Genomic DNA, 23312 nt, shown 5'->3' with positions numbered 1-23312 from the left:
AAAAGGGTTTAGAGTCCATATTTATCGGACTTAACCACAAAAAAAAAAGAACAAAACTATTCAGCTACACAACCTGCTCTAAAAAGAAGGCTGTATTTCTCCATGGATTAGCCATTGTCTGCCAAGGGGAGAGAAATGTCTTTTGGAGTCGGTGCAGATAAACTAAAAGCCACATGGCTTAGGAAGATAAAAAGAGGGAAGGAGATTAGGAGACATCCTTGAAAACTGCCTCTCATCCAGTGTTGTAACTACCTGATCCTCAGCGCTTTCTCAAGACGAGCGCCAAAGCTTCATATGGGAAAAGACATAGTCACGCCATAACTGTAAAGACTTTTATGAGATCAGCCCTGGCAGGCGCGATAGGGCGAGATATTTGACTCCCACAACCTTTGCCGTTGTGTATTTAAGTATTAATTCGCTGAAAGGTCAGAATTAATAAAGTAACATCCATGACTGCTGTGAAGATGTACTGACAGGCGGAGTAGGTCAAAGGTGGGTTTTAACATAAAGCTGTAATATTAGTTTTAATGGAAAATTTAATTAGGTTCAATGGCTGAATCAAATATAAACCATGTATTGCTGGGACTGCAGTATAGTGGTTTGCACACATGCTCCTGATATGTTGAGGCATGGTGCTCATGTGGATGATGCAGGTTCGTAATGTGTCCCGATCCCATTTCCCTACTCTCCCCAACAACTCTGGCAATTGTCTCTCAAGATCATAAAAAACATGACAAACATCTGAGAATTTTACAAATAGTGTTTTTTCTAGACTTGGAAAAGTCATGGAATGGTAATAAAAAAGAAAGTTACACAGTGAAAGGAAATTTCTGGTCAAGCTGTGCACAGAAGCTCAGAAAGACAAATCATCTATTGATTTGCATTCAAATCTCATTTGTCTTTTTGGAGCTTTTGCACACAAAACACACACTATACCATTCAAAAGTTTGGGGTCATTATGATTTTTTTTTTTTTTTTTTAAAGAAATTAATACTTTTATTCATCAAGGATGCATTCAATGTATCAAAACTGAGATAAATACATTTATATTTATATAATAGTACAAACGGTTTCTATTTCAAATAAATCTGTTCATTTGAACTTTCTATTCATAAAAGAATACTGAAAACAATGTATTGCAGTTTCCACAAAAATATTAAGCGGCACAACTGTTTCCAACATTGATATTTCTGTAGGATCATGTGACACTGGAGACTGGAGAAATGATGCTGAAAATACAACTTTACCATCACAGTAATAAACTACATTTTAAAATACTATAAAATAGAAAATTTAAATGGTAAAAAATTTCACAATATTACTTATTTATTGTATTTTTGATTAAATTAATGCAGCTTTTGGTGAGCAAAGGAGACTTCTTTCAAATACATTAATAAATATACCGACCCCAAACTTTTGAACTGTAGTGAATAATTCAATGTTCAAATGTTTTTATTCACAGAATTGGTACACGACAAACAAATGGAAATCGCCCCCAGCAATCTCATAAATATGTCTTTTAATAATGAATGGAAAAGTCAAGGATATTCATTAATCAAGAAGTGGGGGAAAAAAGATGCGAAAAGCCCCAAACACAAAAAAAAATGAGATGGAGATTGCGATATATTATACAAAATGCCCGAGAGAACTGTCCTCGGGAATGATAATAATATTCCTCTAGGGTCTAGGAATAAAAAAAATTACAAAAGTGAAACAAAGAGCAAAAGATAGTTAAAACGAGAACATAACACACACATACACTCACCAGAGTCAACGATAGCCGGCTTGTTGCTCGGACAGACAGAAAGCACCTTCAGGACTCTGCTGGTGGTCCATAGGAGCTTTTCATAGTTGTGGTTTCTCATAATGAACACCAAACTTTCTGGCCCACCGTTTGCCAGGATGATCAACTGTGAAGAGAGAACAACAACATGGATTATGACACACACACTCTACAAACTCAATTCCTAAGGCAATGCATTCTCAGTGTTGCCACAGGGGGCGCTGTAACGGACACACACCTTGCTCTCCTGATTGCCGTAAGAAAGCAGCTGCAGGCAGTCTGTGGTGATGGCCAGGAACTTTGGGTTGGACTTTTTCAGAAGGGGGACCATCCTTTGCAGTCCATCGGCCAAACGCACCGCCATCTTGGCTCCCTCCTGGTGCAGTAACAGGTTGTGTAACGTGGTAATGGCATAGAACAGCACTGACTCCATAGGGGAACTGAAGAACGAATAGAATGTTTACAACACATAGGTCAAATAGATTGTAATGTCCAGAACCACCAAATATGATGTGAGGGACACTCTTCCTAAAATATAAAAGCAGCTGCAGATTTTAATGTATACGGACATACTTACATTTTGTGTAATAGCAAATGTGAAATTAAAAGGTTTAAAAAGATGTAAACTTTTAACATACAATTATTATCACTGCACAAAAACAACTTACTAAAATATTATCTGAAATATTTACTATTATTTCAGCTAATTGTTTACATTTTCTCTAGCCAATGTTGGAAGAAAGGAGAGATACAAATTATTATTAGTAAAATAATAATATTAATAATAATAATTTATTTATTCAAAATAAAAAATAATGTATTCTTAAAATGTAAATATTTATTGAAATATTGAAATATTACTAAATTAAATATTATTATTGATATTCTAATATAATATAATACAATACGATATGATCAAATATTCACTAAACTATTTTCATACTTGCTTTTTTTGTTATTGTTCAATTTTGTGCTGTCAAATCGATTAATCGTGATTAATCACATAACATAAGATTTTGTAAACGTGTGTGTGTCTCTATATATATACACACACATACATACACTTGTTGTCCACATCATTTTCCACGGACCCCCAGCTTGAAAATCCTTAACATACACTTGAGATACTATACACACACACACATATATATATATTATTGTTTACATTTATTTTTTCACAAAATTAGACTCTTCTCAATTACGTTTCTCAAACATCTACCAGAAGAAGAAAAACAGACAGTCTGGTTGGCTATGTCGGGATGCTCAACAACAAAAAAACCACATTGTTTTCAGCTACAGAATCACAGAGTTGACCATTTTCAGAGAAATCAACCTACAAATGGCTTACTTATAGTTGTCTCTGCATATTAAACTGAAAGAGAAAAGAGTGCTTTCACATCAGAAAAATTACACGCCTCACATTTACAGATCTGGGCTTCTATTACAGTGGTTACACGCTGAAATTTTCACCATGGCATCCTTGATCATGACATTTCAATACAGGCTGGCTGCACCAAGGAGACTCTCCGGGTAACTTAATAAGCTGATACTGTGTCAAAGTTACAGCAGCCGTGGTTGTGTGGTCATAAAGATTCTGCTCTACTCTATTATCTCAGCATCTGCTATAAATGGGCTTTCTGACAGAGCAAATTTGCCATCACAGTCCAAATATATCTCTAAAATACAGCTCTGCTATGGCCCCTATTACAGTAGTGGACGTTTTCATATATAGAGAGAGAACTGGACACATTGTCCTGCTTTAGCATTGCTTAGTCACAGCGTTCATCAGAATGCACCGCAGGTTAGCTCTAAGCCTTATTCACAAAATATAAAGGAGATAAAATGAGCACAAATTAATGTGCACCACAATGGCAGGAGAGCTAAACATGCACACCAAGACTAACACGGCTGGGAAAGAAAATGTCAGGTTGACCAGACCCAGAATGGAAGGATTGTGGCTTCCCTCCTGAAAAGACCAGTTTAAACTAGCATGAATTTCTATGCTAGTCCAGGCTAGATACCACTGATTTGGTGATGACCGAGCACGGCCCGTCTAACGTTTGCCACTATTCAACCAAAACATCTGTCTGGCCATGAACAGTCAAGGGACTAATTAAAACACAAACTCATCAGACCGTCTAAGCGTCTGTCATTCACTATTTCTCTTAGAAATACATAAGTGAACACAGAGTATCTGCATTTTTCCAAGACTGGGAATACATGTTTTTGATGTTTATTAGCCTTTGGTGATATTTAATATTCTGAGCTGGCTTTGACATATTTTTGCATAAAACCATACTTTGTATGTCGATATTTAATGATACTGTTAAAATAGTCAAAATCCCTTAAAGGCGAGTTATTTCACTCGGCGGCCATCTTTGAAACGGCTGTTTCAGTTCATTCTCTTTGAATGGGGAAACATCAAACTCTGTGAAAGCTGTTCACCAAGATTCCGATTTAATTTCATATTTGAAGTCACCAATGAACACAACAACGGTCTCATTAAATTTGTTTCTAAACGCTCAAATCATCTGCATATGCAGTCACAAGCGCACGTCTCAGAACAATGACTGTTTCTATAAATCGTATGTAGCCACGCCCCTTTTCAGCGCTGCGCTCATTGTGTTCTGTCTTCCGGTTTGTATTTCCACAGCATGAAGGTAAGAACTTACGGATTTATGAATGAACCAGTCCTTTTAAAATCTTCCCGGTCTACTGACATACTGTAAGTTATGACATCCGCTTATAACATTATAATGCTCATGATAACTTTCCTTAACTCTACATTCACCGATGCCATAGAAATATACAATATAAGTTCTTCTCGTATTCCTCCAGCGTTCGACTCTACAATTACCTACCTGTGTTTCCTCACCTGTCAAGTTATGCTGAACAAGTTTAAAAAACATTTCACACATCCTGGTTCATATGGAAAGATGTCACATTACAGAAGTAAAATGCTTTTTGTGCATACACTCACCTGAGCATGCGCACAAGTGCGGGGATGCCACCCGATTTGAAGATAGCTAGCAGGCCCTCGCGCTGGTGGGACAGGCTGTGCAGGACGCTGGCAGCGCAGCGAGCCGTCTCCAGATCTCCAGTGTTCTGCATGGCCCTCACCACAGCTGACACCATCTGAGGAGACTGCATGAGCACACGGCGGGACGCCTCCTTACGCGTCAGCTGGTTCACAATGAGGGCTGCCTTGTTTACCACCACCTGCCATCGGAAAAGAAAAAGTTCCAAACGTTTTTTTTTTGCAGCGATTCCATAGAAGAACCATTTTGGGTTCCACAAAGAACCTTTCAGGGAACAGTTCTTAAAATAACCATTGTTTTAGTGTGAAGGATATTTTCAAAATCAGAACCTTTTTCCACTATAATGATCCTTTTGTGGAATGGAAATGTTTCATGGTTGTTAAAGGTTCTTCATGGAACGATAGATGCCAATAAAGAACCTTTATTACTCACCAGCATTGGACCTAGTGGAACGTAAGCTTTGTAAAACAGTCATAACTTAATATTTTTCAACTAAAACCATATTGTAACTGAATGGTAACTCCTCATTAATGAGTGAATGCACAATTTTTTTTTTAAGTTTTGAATGTTAAGGCCCTTTCACACTGAACGCGACACGATAAAGCGAGGCAAATCGTTGACGAATGGAGCTTTCACACCGAACGCGAAACGGCAAACCGCTTTCGGTTAATTCACCCCTGCAAGATAGGTGGCGCTGACCGACAATGCATTTTTCATCACAGGTTATGCATTTGGAAGTTTTTTCTGTTTATGATAATTTGCTGCACAACAGCATTAAATTAAGTTTGGTACTACACCAGAAACACAAAATATCTATAATGCTTACAAGAATACATCATAAAATGTAATGAGAGGTACAATTAGCATCAAGCTACACTTCACAATTAATGTATTATTCATATTTTTGCTCAAAACCCACTTTGAACCATAATTAAGGGCTTACAATTAAGGGATTGTGATCTGAAGTGCATTTTGATTATAAAATAGGCAGACATGCATTATTTTGAAGTGTTATAATGGACTGAACGCTACCTGCTTGTATTTCTCAATTTCAAAAATGTGTTTATTGTTATAAAAATACCCCGAGCTGCATGAGAAACACATACAGAACATATATCGTCGTAATCATTATGTCTATTTGGCTTCATGTTTCATCTGTAGAAACGTTTCTCTCAATTCTTTATGTGCGGAAAGGGCACGAGTTCTGAATATGATTGACAGATCTAGAGCGAATGTGCTCTCTTACTCATAACACTCGTGCGCCCGTGGAGGAAAACAGACAGTGCTCTTCAGATCGCAAAATTCAGTGGAAAATGTATATTTTCTGTATACAGAAATATTTAAGTAAACATGAGAATAAATCTATTCTCAGACAACAGTGATAACAAGAACTCAACATCCATTCTCTTCTCTCTTCCAGAATACTTTTCTTCTGTGTTTACAAAGGTTTTCAAAACAGCGCCACCACTATACCAATTTTGTGCGGCAGCAGCGGCTCAGGTAAGCTCAAATCTAATTGGACAGCTCGTTTCATCACAGGGAAAAAAAAATCGACACTGGTCGAAAAAATTAACCTCGCCTTGTCGCGCCACAATTGGTTACGCCACAACTGGTTACACCGCAATTGGTTACGCAACAATTGGTTACGCCACAATTGATCGCGCCTGTTGTGAAAAGCTCCATAGGGATCTATTGTTTTAATTCAAGAGCACTATCGCGACGAACATTCATGCCGAATTATTGCGTTCAGTGTGAAAGGCCCTTTACAATGTTTTTAAAATGCTATATTTCCCACTTTTTTATTAATTGAAAATTTCACACAAACGCCCAGCCTTCACACATTTCATTTTCGTACTAAAAATGATGGCTTTTTAAAAGAAATTTGAATGCCACTTCTGGGTCAAAATGGACCCGAATGCATTATGTAACTTTATGTAAGCTGAAATGTAACTGCGGGGTTAAGAGTGTAGCAAGTCTAGAAGAAGTCATCAAGCATCAGTGTAATATAGTATGGTCGCATATCTGTCAGTCCAATCATATTGCTCCCATGATCGCCATCAGAGGGCGCTCCTTCTGTCTCCTGTGCTAATCTCATCATGAACTCCATTTCCCAGAATTCATTACGTGTGATTTCATTCAGCTGTTTCATTATCTGGTTAGCTCTGCCTAAATAAGCCCAGTGTTTTCCCTCATTCGTTGTGTTTCTTGGATCTTGTTTTATGTTTGGATTGTTTAAGTGTGTTTGACCCTTTGCTTATTATATGGATTAATATTTCTGGATTGTCCCAATAAAGCTGCATTTGGATCTTCAACCCAAGTCTCGGAGCAGTTCGTAACACATGTATTTTGCTTAAAGAACAATATTTTTCAATTGGTGACTCAAGTCAGTATTAAAATTCTTCAATGTAAACAAAAAATATGCTAAATTATACACATGACATGAATAGAAAAATTAACAAATATGGTTTCTAATTGTTTTTAGAATTTCAATGGTTGCATGCTCTTGGCAGCCAGTAATTTAAGTTGGAAAACAGATAATATCCTAAAGTTGTTTTCCACAATATATATCGTAGCACTTTTTTTTCTCTCTGTTGTTTCACTTTATTCCTCCTTTCTCCTTCCACAGTTCTGGCCCGTCCTGTGAGATTATTTCCAATCTTGCATCTTTTCATTAATCTTTTCTTTCTGCATCTCATATCACCATGTGCGCAGCCGGGTTTATGCTCTGAGAATAACAGCTACTAAGTCAAAACTTTTTGTAATTTCACTCTAGATCATTTTGAAGATATCAGCTGATGTGGGATATCAACAGAACAAAAGCTACTGTACAGCCTTTTGCAGAACTGTACTGTTTTATCTCTGTTTTATTGAAAAAGACTCAAACACACATGTTTTATTAAAAGGGTTTCGTGTGATGATTGTCTCTGAACGTCTTCCATCATACCTGGTCGTCATCGGCCAGCAGTTTGGTGAGCTCTGGTACAGCACGTGTGGCCAGCTCAGCATCGTCCTGATAGTTGATGAGATGTACGATGGCTGTTTTCAGCAGCTGCGAGGGCTCGGCCAGTCTCTGGACATTGGTGGGCTGGTCTGGATCATTCTGTGTGGTGAGCACCGTCTCTCCCTCCACTAGCGTCTCGGGGAACATGGCTGCACGCACTCTCTGGGCTCGAGTTAGACTGTATTGAGCCTCAGCGTCTGAGTACAGAGAGAGAGAAATAAAAGAGTCATATTGAATTATTTTAACACTGTTAAGAGGTGATCTTATGAATAATAATAATAATAATAATAATAATAAGCACACTTAATTTTTGAAATAGTGTGCTATTATTATTACTATTATTTATTTATTTAATGTTATTATAAAAAACAACCATAATAAATAATAATAATAGTAATAATAATAATAAGCGCACTTATTTTTTAAATGTATATTAAATGTGTTATAATAAAATTGTGCTAATATTAATATTGTTTATTTATTTAATAATGATTATTATTGTTGTTGTTATTAATTTATATATAAATAAATAATGGTAATAATACTACTATTTGATGATTGATGATAATGATTATTATTGCTGTTATTAAATAATATTACTGCTAATAATACTAATAATATATTATGGATATTAATATTAAATAATATAAATAAATACATAGATGATGATGAGTATGAAAAAATACAAATAATAAGCACACTTAATTTTTGAACGTATTTTTAAATGTAGGTTTGCAAGTTTTTATGTTACTATTATTTATTTATTTTATAATAACAAATATTATTAATTTTATTATTACTAAAAACAATAATTATATTAATAGTAATAATAATAATAATAGTAGTAATAATACAAATAATACTAATAGTAATAATAATAAGCGCACTTAATTATTTAATGTATTATTACATGTGTGATAATAAAAGTGTGCTATTATTATTACTATTACTAAATAATGATTATTATTGTTGTTATTGTTATTAAATATAAAATAATAATAATATCGGTATTATTATTAAATAATTAAAAAAATAGATGATAATATTAATAATAGCATACTTTACATTTAATAATTTTAAAAAAATTAAGTGTGCTATTTTTTATGATAAAAAGAAACATATTTTTGCTTCACACAATAATACCAATAACAAGAATATTATTAAATAATAATAATTATTATTATTACTACATTGATTAGTTCTTCCACCAATTACTATAATTAATTATATTGTGCACAATATATATTAGATATGCAGACTTGGCGCATTAAAGGGGTCATGAACTAATGATGTTTTCTGGGGTGCATTTTTAATGTTAGTATGATTTTTATTCCAAAAATTGTCATAATTTAGAAATAAAAGGCATTTTCCAAGCCTGATTTTTTCCCTCTGATTTGAACGCTCTGTTTGAAGGGGCGTGTCTGTGTGAGACTTCAGTGTAAACGCCCACTCCTGTGATTGGCTAACACTACATGTGGAACTCTCTCGAAAACCTTTAGCACGTTTTTACTAGGCTATTACTGCTCTCAATGTTAACTACTCGTGAAAAGTGATAATGCAATTAGATCTATGGCATTATATTAAGATCATGGCAAGGTTGCAGTGATGAGCATGTAGCCGATCACGGACATGTATGCAGCGGTCTCGTCATTGCAACTTGATTTCTGCACACTAACGAATGCTTTCATCATAACTAACAGTGCAAACACAATGTAAATAAGAGATTCGTTGATTATTACGAGAGTTTTAAAGCAAGTCCAGAAGTCAGTCAGTGATAAACAGACACGCGCTGTTTGATTGACAGCTACAGCTATTATAAACGGAGCGTATTTTGAACGCTTTCTATATATAATTCAATCAGTTTAAATAACTGATTATTTACACCCTACTAAGAGAAACAATGTGAAGTTGTCTGTTTAGTCAGTGGTTTGATTTACTGACAGGACAAAGAACATCTGACTGTAGCTACATGAATCATTACATCAGAAATCACTGGTCACAGATCAGACATTAGAATTAAAATGGTTGCTTACATGTTGTGTAATTACTGTCGAGTCCATACCGTAAAAGCCTGCGCCGAGTTTGCGAACTGATTTACCAAAGAATCCAGTGAAATGTATACCGAATACAATACATAATGTTCAACTGAGACATACACACTGTTGAAAATAAAACAACCACATTCCCAGCATTAGGATCCTTTGGAAGGTAATGTTATTTTTAGTCCAGTGAGTGACCCTGTGCTCTTCTCTCTTCCTCATCTCACTAACGCCAGTGGGCGGAGCCTAAGCTGGTCTTTCACTACCTTATTACGTCATGAAGAGGCATATTCCAGAATGAGTCGTTCGCTGGGCCTGCTAACATTAAAAGCTGATTTTGGACTAACAAGAACGTTTTCAGTTCTGAAACTTTCAGGATATTCTTAAGGCGAGACACGGCAGGCAAAAACATTGTTTTTTTTTTTACTGGTCAATTTTGAGATTTTTGGATATTTGTCTTCAATAACATGTCTTCTTTCAGACTGTGGTGAAAAAAAGTCCGAAATACACATTTAGGTCTTTATTTTACTACACTTTGTCTGTTTGCGTCTGTAGATTTCGCGTAAATTCAACAAAAGTTGTAAATCATCCCGCCGATCCGCGATCTCTGTCTGCTCTCTGTCATCACAGGCACCGCTGGAAAGCTCTCTCTTCACTGTACAATGCTGTCGGATCCAAATATAGTCATTTCCTTTTTATCAGCAACCAATCGCGAAAGTAAAAGGGCTGAATGCGCAATCTCATTGGCTGATGATAAATCTTTAAAGCCCGTTTTCTCAAAATGACCTTTCTCTCATACTCCAAGTGCGAAATCTCCACTTCAGTAGCACCTATATACACCAAACTTTCCAGTCTTGTACCTAGTTATATTATGAAGACATTTACAGAGGGATTTGTAAATATATTATTCCTAGCCTGATTTATATAACATTTTATTCCAAAAAACATGGCGAAAATCATTTTTTTAAGGCTATTAAAAACAGTATATTCTGATTTACAGGATAACAAAAGTAGATATCCATAAATCCCTCTGTAATTTTTTCCCCATATAATATGTGAACACAATGAAAAAATAATTTTTAATCTGGCTTTATCCAATACTCAGATTTCGTTTTTTTAAATATATACAAATTAGCGCATATTAAATTAGATATTGCCTAATTTGCATATTTAAACATTAAATTACAGAAAACTTGTAATACATTTTTTTCTCATATTAATGTAGGTAATCAACTGGGAAAGTTTCAGTGGCGTACCGGACACCCCCGCAGCCCCCGCGGTGCGTGGGGGCCCCGCCTCTTTGGAGGGCCCCGCCCAGGCCCTTCTAAAAGGCGTTCACACACCACATAGGATAGAACGTGTTTTTGCTTTGAAAAACTCAAGACGCGGCAAATGAATTTGAGATGAATTTAGAATGCCGTGTCATGCTGGAGAAACGGCACGCAAAGCGTGAAGGTAGTGCAATGATTGAAAAAGTACGTGAAAAACTCTTAATAATGCTAAATAATTTTCTAAAACAGCAATCAGGGAAAATCAATTTTCTCTTACATTTGACTTGTCATTAACACTATAGCCTACAGTGATGCGCGGGTTGATCCGAAATGAGCGGGTGCCTGCGGTCACCCGCGGTTACGAGTCATCCAAAAATATTTTTAATGATATTCGGGTCGCGGTCGGTCGGGTCGTTTGAAATAAAGATGCCAATTAAACCTTTGTAATTTATATATTACTAGACACTATTTTCAATGAAATACATAGGCCTACACTTTATTGGCTGAATAACTGGCAAGAAGTATGATGACGCACGAGCTCAGTCTGCAGGTAGAGATGGAGGCGGCAAGAGAAAAGGTGAAGACTGGGGAGTGGAAGCTGTGTGAGTGTGGGAGACATTTGCCGAAATAATGAAAGATGATGACCAAAGTGCTGGTTTTGTCATGTGTACTTCTTGCGATGCTATTTACACATTTGATAGCCACAAAACTGGCACGACCAACCAGGCACGGCGCCAGGATTTCAGTTTTGGATAAGCCAGACCAATTGTGGGTGGGCCTTAAATTAAAAACGTTAAATAAAAAAATAAAAAACGTTATCCAATCACTGCTTAACTTAATAAAAAAAATATAGACTAATATAGCTGTTAGGCTATTATCTGTGCGTGCGTATACATAATATAGATTTTAATAGCTTGATGCTCTTTAAATATTTTGTTGCATTGTTAAAAGTTTCGGTGCATAGGACGTACCTATCCGCGATCGCTCTCCATGGTTCTGACCAAAGAAGAGCGCTTTGGAATCTCCATTAGGCTACGCATCATACCTGGGCTGCATTTTCCGAAAATATTGTCTATTAGCGCGCTACGAAGACTCTTAAGGTATAACTTAACTAAAGGTATACTACCACTAATGTATAGGCTATCATTGCTAGGCGTCTTCAGGGCTATCATCATCCACTCGCGAGGCAGAGCCGCTGAGAGGCAGAGGCGCTGGTGCCCTCCTAGCAACGGCGCTGTTTTTGGTAAAACATGATTTTGACGACGTTTTGTTTTATTGAAAACTCTTTTTAAAAGATTTTCGTTTTGTATAAATTTTATCTTAATTTTGATCAATGTTTTATCAATCAATTGTCTACTTTTAAACGAAAATATTCAAACCAAAATAAATAGGCTACTCTCTGATTATGTAATCCAAATGAAATGTGCATTTCTCTCTGGCGTTCATGGCGAGTCCGAATTGTCAACTTCATCTTTGCAGCGACACAGAAAACACCAGTTTATTACTAAACAATTAAATGTCTCCTTGCTAATTTAGACACATTCATAATCATTACTTTAACCGGTTCTTTGTGGCAAGCTTTATGCGTGCGGTCATAACGCTTATTATCCATAGGCTATAGCCTATTTAAGTAGGCTAATTAAATTAATATAAAGGGGCGATTTGTCCACGAATGGCTTAAATGAACAACTACTAGTCGACTAGAAAAAAAAATAATTAGTCGGAGGTAGCCCTTATTCCACATATTTTCGAACCAGCAGGCCATTCTGGGTTGAGCGAGCGACCCTGAGGAATGAGTGAGCGAGCGGAGCGGAATAGGTTCAGCTCTCCGCTCACGAGCTCGGAACAAACCCGAACCTCACTGTCTGCTGAACTTGCACAGAAACATCAAAATAGACATAGCCAGCTTTTTAAAATTGTTGTTAAAACTAAACATTTAGACTATTTACAAATTATGAGCTTATTGACGATTTTTTATAATTCTTGACAAAATTAGAATAGCCTAGGCTATATTCTTTTTTTTCCCAACGACGCAACGATGAGCATTTACTACTTTTAAAAAATGCGGGTCAGGAAGCGGGTCGGGTACAATATTTTCTTTTTCTTTTTTTTGCGGCCCGAGTTGCGGGCGGGTTAGTTTAAAACGTCGGTCGGGTGCGGTTTGTTTATACATTGACCCGCGCATCACTGATAGGCATAGCATCACTGCTGGTGGGAGGGGCCCCGTCGCCTTCTTTGCGGGGGGGGGGGCCTCAGAGATGTGCGGTACGCCACTGGAAAGTTTCATGGTGATATCTGCTAGTTACAATTTTTACCCTATTCACCTGTAGTGTCTCGCCTTAAAGGGATAGTTCGCCCAAAAATGATATTTAACCCATGATTTACTCACCCTCAAGCCGTTCGAGATGCATATGTCAATCTTTTTTCAGACGAACACATTTTCAGTTATTTTAGAAAATGTCTTCGATCTTTCAGTGGTTATAATGTGAAGCAATGGGGTCCAGCTGATTCAAGTCGCAAAATGTGCATGCATCCTTCACAAAAGTAATCCATCCGGCTCCAGGGGGATAAACGAAGGCCTTCTGAGGGTAATCCGTGCGGTTTTGTCGTAAAAATATACATATTTAAAACTTTATAAATGAAAATAACTGGCTTCCGGTGGCGGTCGACGCGCGTTCACGGAGATGGATGCTGGCATATGACGTAGGACGTAGCGTTGGAAGCGTCGTGACGTAGAACGAACGTGACAGCGCAGCCAGAGAGACCGCACGGATTACCCTCAGAAGGCCTTCGTTTATCCCCCTGGAGCCGGATGGATTACTTTTGTGAAGGATGCATGCACATTTTGGGACTTGAACGATGTGGACCCCATAGCTTCACATTATAACCACTGAAAGATCGAAGACATTTTCTAAAATAACTGAAAATGTGTTTGTCTGAAAAAAGATTGACATATGCATCTCGAACGGCTTGAGGGTGAGTAAATCATGGGTTAAATATCACTGAACTAACTTTTGGGCGAACTATCCCTTTAATATGTCAAAACCTCAAGGAAATTTGATTTCTCAGTTCATGACCCCTTTAATATAGAATCATTGTGCAGTTACAGGTGTCTGCATATCAGCCATTTTATCCGCAAATAAGACCTAGATTGTGGCTCATTCAATCAGATCTCAGAGTCAGTTTCATAAAATATTGTAAAATCCATCACATCATGCAATATTTCGTAGCGTGAAGCAGTGGAGACGCGGTTCAGGGCAAATAACAGAATAGATTGACACCAGAGAACCAGAGGAGGGAATAATGGGAGTGCGTCTGTGACAGTCTGAATGAAGTGCAATCCGTGCTGGAAGCCTTGCGAGCGTCAGAAAGGGCTCTTCGGAGGTTCTGTTGTGATAGCAATAATGTTCTAACCATAAAAAGTGAACCTACTGAACTAAGTGTTTGGATGAGTTTCTAAATGTCACTGGCTCTGGGCGAACAATAAATTTGCAGCTTTCTTCTAAAACTGCGCAAGCACATATGCTGCCATGGTGAGGAATCTATTTGAAAATCCCCAGATACTTCGAACTGACGACATGCACCACAACGACAAAGAATAATGAGAAAACCACAGGTACGTTTAATATGAATATTGAAGAGATAAAGCAACAGGATTATCTGAGCCGTGGCACAGCAGTGAACGCATATCCTCATGTAGGCGATATACTTTTTACTGCATATGTCTAAGAAAGCGAAAAGTAAACAAAAAACAATGCTTTCCAAACGTTGTACAAGGCCAGTGAAACCACACAGCCCTTGAGGGAGGGTTCAACGCCACTGACTCTAATGTGAAATTTTTTGGAGGCCCTCAGGTAGTATAATTCATCAAAATGTTCGGAGAGGCATAGGAAGACCTTTAGAGAGAACACATTACCCGTGGCGTTCTCCACAGCGCTGGCACTGACGCTATACTTCTTACAGAACTCAGATTCCTCCTCATCACGAATCGTGGTCGCCCCGGACTGTATCCCCGAGTCAGAGGCGTAAAACGTCTGCTGCCACTCTTCCACTTTCACAGCTCCTTCTGCCTCACTCACTGCGCAAGATGAGCACCAAAATCACGATTTAAATATACATTTTTAAAAATTGTAAAATTGATTTGAATTTTAAATATTAATATATAATCTCCAAATTAGAAGCATAACATATATAAAAATGATATTTAAATTGTATTTATATTATATATATAATTATATAAAAATCTATAAAAATTGTGGGATGTTAGCATAGATATGTATATATTAATTATTATATATAATTGTATGTATATATATATACTGTATATGAAGAGTTCAGATGCAAAAGCCTCTAAGTGCCATCTGAAAATTTCTTCTAGAAATGCTTTTGCATTTGAACTCTTCATATATATATATTATATATATATTTATATACTGTATATAAATCATATATAATATCATAAATACAAGCATTATATATATATATATATATATATATTTATATATTTATATCTGTATATATATATATATTATATATATATATATATATATATACATACATATATATATATACATACATATATATATATACAGTGCAATGCATAAGTGAATACACCCATGCTAAAGTTGACTAAAAAGAGGAATAAAAAATCATATTTTGGAAATTGAACTTAATGTCTTAATTTAAAAAATTAGGAAAAATCCAACCTTTAAGGACACCAATTTTCTTTGTGAATGAATAATGTATCGTAAATAAATAAATAAATGTTCTTCCTTAAAATACATGGTGCATAAGTGAGTACACCCCTATGTTAAATTCCCATAGAGGCAGGCAGATTTTTATTTTTAAGTATTTTTTTTATATTTTTTTTTAGGATACTATGCATCCTGATAAAGTTCCCTTGGCCTTTGGAATTAAAATAGCCCCACATCATCACATAGCCTTCACCATACCTAGAGATTGGCATGGGGTACTTTCCATAAGATCATCTCTCAATGCAAATCAAACTAGCTTTTAGGCTAACTGAAATAAAATCATGCCAATCTCTAGGTATGGTGAAGGCTATGTGATGATGTGGGGCTATTTTAATTCCAAAGGCCCAGGGAACTTTATCAGGATGCATAGTATCCTAAAAAAAAAATATTAAAAAAATACTTAAAAATAAAAATCTGCCTGCCTCTATGGGAATTTAACATAGGGGTGTACTCACTTATGCACCATGTATTTTAAGGAAGAACATTTATTTATTTACGATACATTATTCATTCACAAAGAAAATTGGTGTCCTTAAAGGTTGGATTCTTCCTAATTTTTTAAATTAAGGCATTAAGTTCAATTTCCAAAATATGATTTTTTATTCCTCTTTTTAGTCAACTTTAGCATGGGTGTATTCACTTATGCATTGCACTGTATATACACATACATACATATATATATACTTAAACTAAATATTATATATACACATATATATATATATATATATACTTAAACTAAATATTATAGATAGATAGATATATAGATAGATAGATAGATAGATATTTAATAGATATTTATTTACATTTCTTAATACCTTAATACTTCTTAATACATTTTTTAATACTTTTAAAAGTCACCAATAAGAAAATCAGTGACAATCACCATGCAAAATCAGATTTTCGTGCTTTCCTTGAAGCACAAGAAACTTGATCACTAGAAAAGAAGCTTAAGTGTTGCTGTCAATAAAGAATCATAATATGCCATTGAGATTTATGTAAAATTATACTGATAATAAAATGTATTAATTTGTATTATTTTAACAGGTGGGCTTAGACTTTTGGACCCTATTTTATCTACGTGGTACTTTAACTCGACATGTCCTGAATAACCAAAAAAGGTCAGTCTAAGAAAACATTAAAATAAAATAAAATAAAATAATACAAATAATAAAAAAATAAAAAAAATAATAATTTAATTTAATTAAACGTAGCAATTCTTAAATGATTTAACTTACTTTGCAGTGACATCACCACTGTCCAGCCTTAATTCAACCTGTGATGAAACATGAAGCAAAGTTTTAGACTGCATATAGAACAGGAGAGATGCAGTATGAATGCAGTGATCTGCAATGTGAAGTGACAGCATGCACCAGTTTAGAGGGAAAAGCACCACTGGGACTTAAAAATAGTGAGCAGACAATGCTATTTATAAAACTACTGCATAGAACGATCGCACAAATCATAGTAGCTTCCCCAAAGTGGAATTTCAATGCTTCATTTGTAGTTCACAGCCACAGCAGAGCAGCTCGATGGGAGAAAGAATTTAAAGTTCATATTCAGAAGGACTGAAGAGTCTCAAGAGTCTTTTTCAGTGCTGGTTTTTGTCATTAATGTCCCGACGTTGCTTCATTCATGACCATAAATAACCCAGACTATGAGCAGGGATATGGCTGGAGGCAAATAATACAAATATTTAAATAAAATGAATTAATATTAAAACAAAATATTTTATTTATTTATTATATTTATTATTAAAACGTCTAATTTTTAACACTGAAAATACCTGTGATAACTGTGATTAAAAATGTATAACAATTACTGAATGTATTCATTATTTTTTTTTATTAAAATAAAAATATTAAAACTAAAATAAAATACTTTATTTAATTTATAATTAAAGCATATAATTTTTACATTAATAACACTGAAAACAACTGTGATAATAGTGATTAAAAAGGCATAACAATTATCAATCAATTAATTAATTTTATTCCTTAAAATAAAAATATTAAATTATTAAAATAAAATATTTTTTATTTATTATTTATAATATTTATAATTAAAGTGAACAGTTTTTACATTAATAACAATTATTACATAATAGTGATTTAAAAATGATTATCAATGAACAAAATGAATTGTCATGCATAGAAGTTACTTTCTATAGAGCCCCACATAAAATACCACTAAAAGGAATGCAAACTCTTCGCAGCAGTTACAATTCATTGACTTTTTCTTGACCTTTACAATAAAGAAAGAAAACTTAGATGTCTTATTGTCAATATCTCCTAATGCACAAAAACAACTAAAAGCAGATGCTCTCTCGTGTTAGTGATGCAGAAACAAAGACAGAGCTGAATTTTAATTTAAGAATATAAAAACACTTGCAAGAGCATTTCATCACGGAACTAGAAAAGACACAATTTCTTTTATAAAGCAGTGACTAATCCATTTTATCTCTTTGAATTACTTCCTTATGGTACCACATCTTACAAGATCTTATTTTTCCGTTTTTTTGGCTCCTTCTATTTCAATTTAAATGGAATCCAGCTTAAAAAGGAATCTCTGTTTAGTATTCTCTGCTATTCCTCGCTCTTGCCCTTTTCCTGTCTTCAGCTTCTCTTTATAAAACATTCAAATATGAATAGTTTGTCTCTGTCCCTCAGTTTCATAAGGCATGTGGAGATTTGCTAAATGTTGTTATGACACCACGTGCCCTGCATTTTCCACACTCATTAATCACATCAACGTAAAGCTAGACATTAACACACCAAACACACACACACACAACACTCCAGCGGTCAGAAAACCACCTCAAAACTGATTAAAAGAGGAACATGTCCTAAAAAAATGACAGCAGCTTTGAAAATTTACCCAATAGGCATTAAAGACCTATTAATTATGCAAGCACTGATTAATTAAAAAATGTTTTCTGGGTTAAACAAGGTTTAAGAGGAAGTGTGCATTGTGTCTTCCTTATTCCACTGCGTTTTATATCAAATTGCACTGTTTAATTGATAGACATCCCAAAAATGTAAAGGTTAATATGAAAGTTGGACATCATTGACACAAACTTCCGAAATAGATATGAGCGTTGTTTGAAAAAAAGCTGCTTTCAATTTTCATCGATGACTGATTATTGCAGTGTTCAGATATGAGGTGATGCGCTATTAAAATAAAATCTAAAATCCATAACAATAATAATTTTATAGTTAAATTAAATTACTATTATTCTCACAAGTTCAATTTGAACGTACTTTGCAATAGTTACAAAGCATGTTCTTTATAATATGAATGTGTGAAGTATGAATGTAATCCGGACGTACTACATTTGCCATGTTGTCATTGTCATGTGATCTACCGGCATCAGTTGCGTCACTTCACTGCCATTCACAACCCTCTCCTGTGGCCTCATGGGATATATAAAGTGTTTATAGTATGCGCACTTCGGAATCTCGCCGGAAGTAGCAGGTCATCCGGGGACTTTTCGCTTACCGTTTTTCAAATACTATGTATTCAGGCATACTACTATGTTGGCCTACTGTTCCAAATTATTATGCAAATGATATTTTACACTGATTTTCCTAAACAGTCGATGCAAATGACAGTATCATTTTCAAGTCACCAACCTTTAGGGTATAAGTCGAATTTCATTGAACAAACCAACCAAACGAAAACAGGATTTGTTTTCAAAAATAAAAAACTCAAAATGCACTGTTCCAAATTATTATGCACAACAGAGTTTGAAAACATTTTATAGGTTGTAAAGAACTGAAAATGGTAATTTGTTGAATTTGCAGCATTGGGAGGTATATTTACTGAAATCAAAAGCTATTTCAATCAAACATGTCTTAACAGGGCAAGTTACATGTTAACATAGGACCCCTTCTTTGATATCACCTTCACAATTCTTGCATTCATTGAACTTGTGAGTTTATGGAGAGTTTCTGCTTGAATTTCTTTGCAGGATGTCAGAATAGCCTCCCAGAGCTGCTGTTTTGATGCGAACTGCCTCCCACCCTCATAGATCTTTTGCTTGAGGACGCTCCAAAGGTTCTCAATAGGGTTGAGGTCAGGGGAGGATGGGGGCCACACCATGAGTGTCTCTCCTTATATGCTCAAAGCAGCCAATGACACAGAGGTATTCTTTGCAGCATTGTCATGCATGAAGATGATTTTGCTACGGAAGGCATGGTTCTTCTTTTTGTACCATGGAAGAAAGTGGTCAGTCAGAAACTCTATATACTTTGCAGAGGTCATTTTTACACCTTCAGGAACCCTAAAGGGACCTACCAGCTCTCTCCCCATGATTCCGGCCCAAAACATGACTCCGCCACCTCCTTGCTGACGTCGCAGCCTTATTGAGACATGGTGGCCATCCACCAACCATCCACTACTCCATCCATCTGGACCATCTAGGGTTGCACGGCACTCACCAGTAAACAAGACTGTTTGAAAACTAGTCTTCATGTATTTCTGGGCCCACTGCAAGCCTCTGGAGGATCCTACACCTTGAGGTTCGCGGGACTCCAGAGGCACCAGAAGCTTCAAATACCCGTTTGCTGCTTTGTAATGGCATTTTAGCAGCTGCTCTCTGAATCCGATGAATTTGTTTGTAACCTTCCTCATTATACCTTTATCTGCACAAACCCGTCTGTGCTCTGAATCAGCCACAAATCTCTTCACAGTACGATCATGCTTAATTTTTTGTGAAATATCTACTGTTTTCATACCTTGCCCAAGGCATTGCACTATTTGATGCTTTTCCGCAGCAGAGAGATCCAGAACTTTCCCATATTGCTTGAAACCTGTGGCCTGCTTAATAATGTGGAACATCCTTCTTAAGTAGTTTTCCTTTAATTGGGCTCACCTGGCAAACTAATTATCACAGGTGTCTGATTTCAGTGATCCAAAGAGACACAATACCATCCATAATGTTTATGACACTTAATTCCAATTTGCATAATAATTTGGAACGCGGTGTAGTAGGGAAGTATTCGATTTCGGAGGCAGGTGACTCTCAGCTGATCCACATCTACCTTTAGGAATATGACGCCTATCACTGTATACATATGCAAGCTCCTTCAGTATTATCAGCAGCTATCGCGTTTCTCAGGAGCTAATTACCCTCCTCCATCCCCAGCTCCTCCTCTCGTCCAGTCAGGATTTGGCCTTCTGAGTGCCCTTTGAATCAGAATAAATTCTCGAATTTATGAATCTTGAATTAATGATATCTGCAATACATTCATGTTGGTTCTGTTCTGTTTACCCTAAGGGGGGTTATTGCTGCTCTTATCCATGCTAGGCTGCACGGATGCGCAGGGAGTTCTTGCCCACAACAGAACCATACCGCCAATCCAAACTGTATTCTAATTGTCAATCGTATTTGACGATAGTGGTCCTGACAGAACCAAGAGAACTGAACTACAATAGTGAACACAATTTACCCACAAAAAAAAACTTCAGCTTCAGAAGACTTTAAATACGGTGTAGTTTTATGGTGTTTTTTGTGATTTTTATAGCTTGACAGCTTGCATTATATGGAAAAAAAAACAGTATTGATGTTCTTTATGTTAATTGACACTAATGTATGTTAATACATTAACAGTATTAATGTTCAGTATTAATGTTCCTCACTCAACCTGAGAGGTTGAGTATTTATAGATTCAGGCACATGTGATCAGGATATGGAAGCGCAGAAGAGGAAAATTATTTGAGTGCTTTCATCTCAAATTATATGTTGCAAGGTCCTTATACCTATGGTTTGAAATTCAGGGATATGAGCAAAAATATTCTCCCACTCACACAAAATACCATACTAATCAGAACATAGTGACATTTCATTTCTAGAGGCTTCCAGCCAGGCCAAACTTAATTTAGAATTGAGAGATGCATATTTTGTGAATATGCATATAGAGTGACTTTATAGGCATGTCTTTGTCAAGAGTAAATTTGTAGCATCTCTAATGAAAATCATCCAGAAATGCTGCCGTACAGTAATCTATTAGTGACAGCAGAGTAATTTCAGAGTAATTTGCATGAGCGCAGATTTCATTAAAAATGATGTCCACCAGACAAATTCCTGACATCAAATCTTGAAGGAAACTAACCAATTTAAAGGTGAAGTGTGTAACCTCTCTGCCACTAGCATCATCCAATAATTTTAAATATAATATTAAAATAACTACAAACAGGTTTCTCAAACACGCCTGCCATTGGTTGAACAAACAGAGAGTCCCGCCCTAAACTCACGCCATTGGTTGAGTCCTTGTTGCTGTGATGGGCTGGTCGGGATGCTCAATTCAGACAAAACGATTAAAAAAAATTACACATTACATTGCACATTACTCATAAAGTGAGTAATGTGTTTACATATTTATACAGATTTCTACATTTTCTGACATGAGAAGTGTGATGAAATGCTAAGAAGAGCCAGGATATTCTTTAATATAACTCTGATTGTGTTTGGCTGAGAGAAGTAAGTCATATACACATATGATGGCTTGAGGGTGAATAAATTATGGGATAATTTTAATTTTTGGGTGAACTATTCCTTTAAGACGTCCTTGCGATTTTCCCATCAAAATAGAAACTCAGAAATTAAGAAAGCCATGAATTAGTATTGTAATTTTACAGTAATGTTCTGTAAAATAAATGAGTATTAATTATTATAATTATAACAATGATTAATAATTTGTAGTAGTATAATGCAACAGTATTATATTTCTTTACTGATTTGTTTAATTTTTATAATTAAATAATAGTTTTAATAATAATAACCATTACATATGATGATGATTGTCATATTGAACTTTTTTTCCTTTTCCTTAGTTGATCACATGTATGATTACTAAATATGAACGGATTGTATTTGCATATTTAGTATCTTGAAATTGCTCAATTTAAAGAGAATGTGAAGAACAGTCTCTATTCTTTGACCATTGTCCTCAAGAAAGGCAAGGCCTGTCCGAGTCAATGTAATACATCTCTTTCTCCCCAACTTCTCCTCTCACTTCCTGCAGAAGACAACATCTCTGATGATGATTAATGGTATGAGAAGATCTCAGTCTGTTTTGTACATCGGACACTGCCTGTTCACATCGTCTCCATTGTTCTGTTGTTACAATAGCTACCTGTGATCCTAGCACACACACGCACACACACACACACACACACACACACACACACACACACACACACACACACACACACACACACACACACACACACACACACACACACACACACACACACACACACACACACACCTAAGGGTCTTTGCTGTATTTAGGACACTTGACACTGAACAATGCAGCACCAGCAGACCTGTCAGCTGTTGTTTGACTTCCAGCAACAAGCTGCCGTACTTTGTGTTTACTATGCAAGTGTCAAGGCAGATTTGTATTTGGAAGTTCCACCAGCGAGA

General features: G+C 35.9%; 1 protein-coding gene across 3 annotated transcripts in view; it reads right to left on the bottom strand.

The window, feature by feature from the left end:
• jupb (junction plakoglobin b) overlaps nt 1-23312 on the bottom strand; it is an 82302-nt gene that overhangs the window by 22326 nt on the left and 36664 nt on the right. For all 3 annotated transcript variants that reach the window (XM_084131056.1, XM_084131058.1, XM_084131057.1), the window contains 6 exons: nt 17122-17159; nt 15049-15210; nt 7766-8019; nt 4764-5002; nt 2022-2223; nt 1766-1910 (listed from right to left, as the gene is read on the bottom strand). In XM_084131056.1, the coding sequence (XP_083987182.1) occupies nt 1766-1910; nt 2022-2223; nt 4764-5002; nt 7766-8019; nt 15049-15210; nt 17122-17134 (1015 nt within the window). In that variant the 5' untranslated portion in view covers nt 17135-17159. The remainder of the gene's footprint in view (nt 1-1765; nt 1911-2021; nt 2224-4763; nt 5003-7765; nt 8020-15048; nt 15211-17121; nt 17160-23312) is intronic.

The sequence above is a fragment of the Abramis brama genome (assembly GCF_963993115.1).
Source record: "Abramis brama genome assembly, chromosome: 12".
In the NCBI taxonomy this organism is placed as follows: domain Eukaryota; kingdom Metazoa; phylum Chordata; class Actinopteri; order Cypriniformes; family Leuciscidae; genus Abramis; species Abramis brama.
Note: the sequence above shows the minus strand (reverse complement) of the source record. Positions and strands in the feature narration are given on the sequence as shown.